The following is an 8,044-nucleotide window of genomic DNA, read 5'->3' on the forward strand; positions in this document are numbered from 1 at the left end:
GCAAGATAAGTTTCATTCACGTCATCGGATGAAAATGGAAATTGGTTTCATGTAGCTAACTAAAAAGCATTCAACCTATCGCAGTACCCTATCAAACAAAAATTGTTTGTCTTCGTTCTGCTACAGTCTGTAATGTTTTATTAGAGGCTGTTAGTCAGCAGGATAGAAAGGCCAATTTCTGTTTATTCGTTTGTTGTTCCTCATTGAATAGCATTTAAAGGTTCGTAGCGCTTGAAGAGCATTCATGGTCTGATGAGCGAAAGCAATTAAAGGCCCTTATTGGCCACTCACGAGTTGCGCACGGTGCACACCTTAGCTAAATATAATTAAATGAGAACAGACAGCTCAAGCCTGCACAAAGAGCGAGTTATGACATTCAGTCAGCCTGCCCCAAACTGTGTCACGATCCGCGGATAGAACACATAAATAGCTCCTGCGACAAGTTTCATCGCCACTGAGTCCCAAGCGCGTTCGTACAGATGTTAATGGAATGTTACACGTTTCAATTAGCCTCATTACTGAGTGACAAATTCGTTTTAGCTTCCGCGTGTCGCGGGTTCTTTCCATTTGGGGGAGCATCCATCTGCAACAACAAGCGAGTGCAAGGTGAAATTATCTTTCGTCAAAATTGGCAGTCTTTCGGAGCACTCAGCCTCACCATCGATGCCGTGAAACGGTTGCGTCGAGAGGTGTCAAGAAGATGATGTTTCTGTGACATTTACTTCACTCTCGTTTGCTTTCAGTTCGGTGCTCTCCGATGAGCAATGATTGTGTGGTTGATGGAAGCATGCTACATGCACTAGAGCGCAAAGTTTAAGTAGAATTAAAGTGTCCTGAAAAGTTATGACTCATTCGTACTATTTTCTTCATTAGAGTCCCTTAAAAAGTATCGTTTTTTTTTTATCACATGGCTTCACGCTTGTTCAGTTCAGATTATCGATGAAATCGGCATTACAAGCGGTGTGCAAGCAATTAAAATCATTAGCATTGTTTTGCCCAACCGAGACTAATATTAACAAGGAAAACTCCAACCTGTTCTCGAGTGTTATTGCTTTCAGCAGTAATAAGTCGTGCGTGTTTTTACCCTTATCGCATTCCAAACATGTACCAAGATTTACCATTTTTCAATGGAGAGGTCAAGACCTCCGGCATATTTGTGGCAGTAGCATTCGTGCTGTTTTGCGGTTGTGAAGTACAGTTTCTGTGGCATGGAAAGGCTGTGTTGGTGTGTAATGATGTGGATCATCACATTAGGAAGCACAGAACAGATGATCGATCTGCAAATGGATGATTTTACAAGCCACCCGGAGTCAAGTGTTTTTAATTTGGTTGCTAAACTGGAATTCATGGAGCATCAGCTCGCGATGCTGCAGGAAGGTTTCCAAAAAGCTATTACCGATAATTCTACATTTGAAGAATTTCAACTGCTGTTGCACTTGGAGTATTCAACGAAAACTCTTCTCGGACGGCTATCACCACTGGTAGGACAGTGTGCCGCGATTAGTAAACATCACACTGATGCTGGATTGATAAGCATGGACCACATCCAAGACACTGTTAAATCGAAGGCAGAGGCCATTAACGGGATGTTCCAGTTGCTAATCGAGCAAGTAGCAATACGATCGTGCAAGGAAGTTTCGCACAAAAGATCTGCAAGATATGTCCTTCGAACGCACTTTGAAAGTGTTCCGTTCGTGGGATATTGCGTTGCAGACAAATTTAACGGTGGCTGGTTGGTAATTCAACACCGTATGAACGGATTGCTCAACTTCAATCGAACCTGGACAGAGTACCGAAATGGATTCGGTCATCCTGATGGAGAGATGTGGATTGGGCTGGAGCGGTTGCATCAGCTGACATCGGTTCGTCCTTGTGAGTTAGTAGTGGAGGTGAAAGGAAAAAATGGTGCCGTCTATAAATACGCTCGGTACAAGGAGTTTGCCATAGATAGTGAGGCAGAGCAGTACCGGCTGACCTCTTTAGGAATCTACTCCGGAACTGTAGGTGACGAACTGTCGCACCATAAAGGAATGAAGTTTTCGACGCAAGACCGTGATAACGATATGGCCGATCACAACTGTGCCAAAGCTTGGAAAGGGGGTTGGTGGTTCAGATCCTGCTTTCATGTGTTTCTTAACGCACAACTTCAACAAGAACACACTCCTTATATTCGTTGGTACGACATCACGTACAGTTATTCTAGAATGATGATCCGTTTTTTGGATTAAAATAGTAAAAGAGAATAAATTATGTTTTACTTGTTCTAATCTAGGATTGTGTTTCTTTAACTTTATGCTCCTCAATTTCGGGCGAATTTTCCATTACAATCGATATTGCTGGCCACAAAGAAAAGGTGAAGCTAGGCTGGATTGTGGCAGAAGAAGAACTTTTACTCTCAATAACCTTTGCCACGGCACCATTTGTTATATACGCCACTGGTTCGTTACAGCGTTATCAGCAATAGCATAGCATCGGGGAAAGCCCAGCAATCACTATAGTCGCTTTGCTACCGATGCCAGCTAAACCATGGCTGGATTTTTTTAAACGTCAGCCTCATTACGTGGAGCGAAACATTGAAAGCCCTCATGCTAAGGCCACTAGCATCGCGAATCGCATCAAGGCAAGTCACATTGGCATTCTGAAAAGTGTTCAAGTTTCGATCATGGACCGTCTGCTGTGGAGTTTATTAGTTTCTTTGACTGTTGCTGCTAGAAGTAAGGAAGTGAAATCGAATGTTCTTGACAAACCGCAAACGGACAGTGTGTCTGGGTTCGCTTTGGAGTTACTGTTAAATCAACAGGATACGCTGCTGTATAACTTTCGGGAAATACAACAAGAGCTACGGGAACTACGTAAATCCATCAGTGAAACTCAATCCAATCAGCAGCAGTTGCGAAGCACACTATCAAACATGACGCGCACGTATTACGGTTACTTTCCTTCGTGTAAAGCTGTACCTATTAAGGTATCGGGGAAGTACAATATCCGTGCAAGTGAATCAGTTTCCCCATTCATCGGATTCTGTGAGCAAGAGAAGTTTGAAGGAGGATGGTTGATCATTCAACAGCGCTCTAACGGAACACTGGACTTCGATCGCGACTGGATCGACTATCGAAATGGATTCGGTCAAGTTGGCGAAGAGGTTTGGATTGGATTAGAGCAGATTCATCAAATGACGACCGCACGAGCTTGTGAACTCCTCGTGGAGCTAACGGATTTCGACGGCACTCATAAATATGCGCGCTACAGTAGGTTTGTGATCGGCAGTGAAGCAGAACAGTATCGCATTAGAACTCTGGGGACATACAGCGGAACTGCTGGAGACGCGTTTGGAAAACATAACGAAATGATGTTTACGACAAGGGATCGTGATAATGATAAGGATAAAGAAAACTGTGCCCGTCAGTATAACGGAGGCTGGTGGTTCAAGAATTGTCACATTGCGTTCTTACACGGACCGTATGTGAATAACAGCGGTAAAAAATCCGGAATCTTTTGGTATCCTTTCAAAAATAGTTGGAGTGGGCTAAGTAGTTCAAAGATGTTGATACGACCTTTATAAAAAATAAACATAATGCTCAAATGGCAGGAATCAAACAGCATGGACAGCTTTATGGATTTATTCTTATTCTTCAAACGAACTTCATTTAAATATAAGTTCAAGTAAGTGTTCGCAACCGATACACATTTGTAGTAGTAAACAGCTTTATCTAGATCTAGAATGCTTTGTATCTTCTTTTATCAAATAGCATCTGCAAGAGGATTCTGACGCCATTGGTCCTCGCACCACAATCATTTCTGTTGTGCCTCCTAATCAAATCAAATGTTTTGTCAATCCGCAGGCGATCTGCTAGCTTCAGGGGCTGCTGGTAGACTGTGCGCCACCTCTTTTATCTATCGACGGGACACGTGGTTGTGGTTGCTGCAATCCCTTGCCCACTTTCATTGCGATTTTCTGCCGAAACCGAGGTTCGTAGGGTTGCTATCCCTCAAGTTTATCCTTTCTATCACCGAAGGGGTGAACGTTCAACACAATTTCATCGCGTGAAGGATATTATGCAGTGCAAACAACGGCACGTGAGGCACCCTTCTCTCATTAGATCATCTCTTCGGCAGGGACAGGGAACGAAGCGTTGTGTGCTGGCGGTTCATGTGAAGCACACGCGTCTAATTGAATACGTTCAAATCACTGCCCCGGGAGCGGATCAGAAGCGCAATCGTCTGATGCTGACTGTGGTTAAGAGGTTTTTGCTCCAGGCCGTTCCTGTTCCAGACTGAGATGACTGTTGGTGGCAAACTGCGATGGTGAAGCTGATCAGCGGGAGCCTTGAAGGCGTGCACCAAACTGACATGAGAGTTATTGCCGAAGCGTGCCGCAAGCATCACCGCGGTAGGTATCGTTAGATGTCTCTCTAGGGAGCAAACGTTGATCACAGAATTTTTGCATCGATGCAGCAGCACCTAACATTAAGAATTGAGCCTTAAACATCGAGGATGTGTTTTTGTTTGTGAATCATATCGATATCATACGTATTAGGAAGACACTTTCGAAATGCATAATAATTTTATTCGAAGCGAATGGCATGATTAGATATTTGTACGATGGCGGCATCAAATGGCGGCATTGCCAAAGAACCTGTGTATAATGCAGAACAAGCAATCGAGAGTTCTTTGTGACAACCGAATATGCAAAATGATTCAGGTATTCTTTAACGATGAAGGATTAAGTGACTCGTTTTTTTGCCAATGCCTCAAAGAAGAAAAAGAAGAAATTATTGTGACATCCTTTGGAACTGAAAGGCGTGCAACATATTTTCCAAAGTAAGTAGAAGATGAAAGAGCAACGAAAAGCATAATGCAATTCTTTTGTATGAACCTGTCGTGACATTTACTGTGAGGATGGTTGCGTAATTAAGAATCCGTATGTGGCACACGTGTTTGAAGAGACGAACACGGGTGGTGTTGCAGCATAAATCATAGGAGTGCTTTGCTCATAAAGCCATTCCCAAGAGCTTAGGTTCTTTGCATTTATTGCATCGCTGGGTGAACTGAACCCTAAAGCGATCAATTCCGTTCTCATGTTCAGTCCAGAGTCCAGCTCAGCAGCGCATGGTATCAACCCTCTTGTAATCTTCAGTTTTATTTTCGATTTTGTTTCGCATAACGAGGTGGGTTGGTTGCGCGTGTTTTGTGATCCTGCGCGTGACATCAGCACGCGACCCGTTTGTTAAAGAGTACTTAGGAAGGGAGAACGCAGAACGGATTAACCGCTAATGGGACATATTTTCTAATTCACCTCGAGATGATTTTTCACACGAAATGTCAAGTGACAAAAATACATTCTGTGATAAATTCGGGGTTGAATCGGAGTATACCTTGGGCAACAAAAATTCAACCATTCTTGTTCAAGCTTTTCTTGTCTAGTGATGAATGGAAGGTTTCGAGAGGCATGACAAGAATATTTCATCGTTTTTGTTGAACCTTTTTGAAATCGAGTATAAGAAGCAGTACTCATTAGAACAGAATAGAAATTTAGGAGTGAGGAACGATTCTAATTTCCATATTGCTTACCACAACTCATCTTATGCTTTGATGGTTGTCGAGACCTTGCAGTAGATTTCCAGCGAACCATTGAAAACGCTCACGTCTTGAAGAGTTCAACGATGCACCGTACCAAGGACGCAAGCTGCAGTCTTTTTCCAACAGGTTCCGTTGCGGGTATATTTGAACTGTGCTTCAAAAGCGACTCAAAGCGATCATCGTGATTTGTGCTTCTTTATTTTGATTGTGAACTTCCATATGCTCTTGGCATTTTCTCCACAGTGCTCACAGTCCCTCAACAGTGTTTGAGATATGTGTTTATTTGTTTTAAAATCGACGCTAGTCATATGATGATGGGCAATGGCATATTGCGGGTTATTCTACTCACAACAATAATGCTTCTGAAGACTTGAGTGCTCAAAACCGCCTGACTCATCATCAGCGTTTGAGCATTCAAGATCTTCCAACCCGTCCAACGTCTTTGACTGTAACCATAACGTTGTCCAGAGTATGTTTATGTATGTTTGACTCATGACATAACTGCATTGAATGCTAGGCAGGCCCAGAAGGTATGCCAGAATTGCTGGATTGTGCGATCCATATGAAGGCATCAAATTGCCTGTTTTTTTATATTCTTCTAAGCCACTTTAGCTGCTCTCGCTCGATACATAAAAAAATTTATGCTTCAACGCCACATGTGCACCAAGTTTACCGAAACAGCTTTGCGAACAATTAAAGTGAGTTCAAATAGTGGTAACCCTTTTTGACCGGTGTTCGCCCCACATTTCTTCAGACGCAGTGGTCAGAGTGAAGCAAATACGAAGAGAAAGATCCCAGGAAGGTTTTCAGCACCACGACAATCACCTTGGCAGCAGCCTTCACAAATTATCTTGGCCACGCAATCCAGACAGCGAGATGATTTAATGGCCTTGGACCACAGGCAGTCAGGCAGGCGAGCTGGCAGGCAGGCCTCAGTCAAAACAAGCGAAGCTGAAGCGAATGAAGAGGCGCACGGAGTTTGGGAAGCAGTTGAGCGTGCGTGGAGATGCAATCCAAGCCTACGTCTTGTCTGCATCTTGATGAATGGAGAACCGTTTCTGAAGATCTTCGCCGCTCCGTCGACGACCTCTGACGACCCTTCCGGGACCGGTGATTAGAGTGCAATTACCTGCAAGACCTCTCATCCCGGACGAAATGCCGGTTAACTAACAAGCCCTCCGCCCATATGACCGCTCTCAGTGCCTTGTGCGAAGAGTTCTAGGGGATGTGGGCCCTGAACAGTAGCCGGAATTTATGTTCTACATTCGACACCACTAACACTCCCGGTGCCTGGTTTCATTTCCATTTGCCACGGAATCGCAAAGTAGAAAGTTATTTGTGAATCCTTTGGAGTAGAACAAACAACGCTCAGCACAGACAAATCTCATCCAGATGCCACGGACCGTCTTGACTCGTCACTCCCGTAGCGTCTCAACGAAACGAGGATTCCGTTTTCCCGGCCATAACCAAAGATGAAGTGAAAACGGTTCCAATACCCGCACCTGCTCTGTGGCCGACGTTGCGCCCCGTCCGTGGTCCGTCCGCCCCGTTTTGAAGTCATTCTCCGGCCTTTCGGGTTCCATTTATTTGCATTGATTCGTTGCATTTTCAATTTCGAGCTCGTCTCAAGCATGCAATTATATCATTATCTTTTCGTCGGCTCATCATTCGACTGATCGTGCCTCCTGGCCCGGGGGGGTGACAGCACCCTGAAGGAGAGCAAAATAAGCGGTGGGATTGTTAGCGGTTTGCGCCCGTTTGGTCCGCCCTGGCTTCTCACACGCTCCAAGGGGACGGAGACGGGTCACGTTTACGACGAAAAGTTAACGGAAAAGCGCAGCCTCTACTGCAGCACAACCTTCGCCACCCTAGAACCGGAACTCTGGGCTGTATTGTCTGCCCTCAGAAGCTGCTCGAATGTGGTCGAACGATCGTCCGCTTTTTTTGTATGCAAACAATTTTGTGAAATCGCTTTTGTCTTCGGAGGAAACCGAAATGAAACCGGGTGAGAGACCGTAAACGGGATACCCTTCTTGGGCAAACCACGAACGCCACTGTAATCAGTGGCTTCATGTTGTCTTGCGCATCCCTTGGCCACGCCAAGAAAATCGACGCTTAAGCATCAACCGATGCTAATCACTTGTTTGAATAGTGCACGCTTCATCAGCCAGCCGCATTCAATGGTGGAACAGGAGCAAAACGAAGAACAACGAAGCTTTCCTTTTCGCCTCAGGTGCACCTCCTTTCCGGCGATTCACGGTGGATCCGGCCACAATCGAGTGGTTCTTTTCAATCATAAGCTGTAGTTGCGGTGGGCAAACAATTTTGCAATGCATCCGATGCATTCCACATCGATGATTGATCGGCAAGGGCGCAACGAAGCGTGGGGGGTTTGTTGGTTCCATTCCGTCGGTGATTGTAGGGACATTTTGCGTGATGCTTTTGCCAGTTTATCAATTTGACT

At 44.7% G+C, this 8,044-nt stretch overlaps 2 protein-coding genes across 2 annotated transcripts; both read left to right on the forward strand.

The window, feature by feature from the left end:
- The first annotated feature begins 1,483 nt into the window (after positions 1–1,483).
- Positions 1,484–2,228, forward strand: LOC126577613 (angiopoietin-related protein 1-like). Its single transcript, XM_050239387.1, has one exon. The coding sequence runs from the start codon at positions 1,536–1,538 to the stop codon at positions 2,226–2,228; it is 693 nt and encodes a 230-aa protein (XP_050095344.1). The 5' UTR covers positions 1,484–1,535.
- A 377-nt stretch (positions 2,229–2,605) lies between these two features.
- Positions 2,606–3,938, forward strand: LOC126569334 (fibrinogen C domain-containing protein 1-like). The gene is made up of 2 exons (XM_050226341.1): positions 2,606–3,663; positions 3,843–3,938. The coding sequence occupies exon 1, from the start codon at positions 2,663–2,665 to the stop codon at positions 3,560–3,562; it is 900 nt and encodes a 299-aa protein (XP_050082298.1). The 5' UTR covers positions 2,606–2,662; the 3' UTR covers positions 3,563–3,663; positions 3,843–3,938.
- Positions 3,939–8,044: the final 4,106 nt, after the last annotated feature.

This window comes from Anopheles aquasalis, chromosome 2 (genome assembly GCF_943734665.1).
Source record: "Anopheles aquasalis chromosome 2, idAnoAquaMG_Q_19, whole genome shotgun sequence".
NCBI lineage: Eukaryota > Metazoa > Arthropoda > Insecta > Diptera > Culicidae > Anopheles > Anopheles aquasalis.

Excerpts from the sequence above, each read along its gene's own strand:
- LOC126569334 (XM_050226341.1), top strand. The coding sequence starts at position 2,663 with ATGGACCGTCTGCTGTGGAGTTTATTAGTTTCTTTGACTGTTGCTGCT.
- LOC126577613 (XM_050239387.1), top strand. The coding sequence starts at position 1,536 with ATGGACCACATCCAAGACACTGTTAAATCGAAGGCAGAGGCCATTAAC.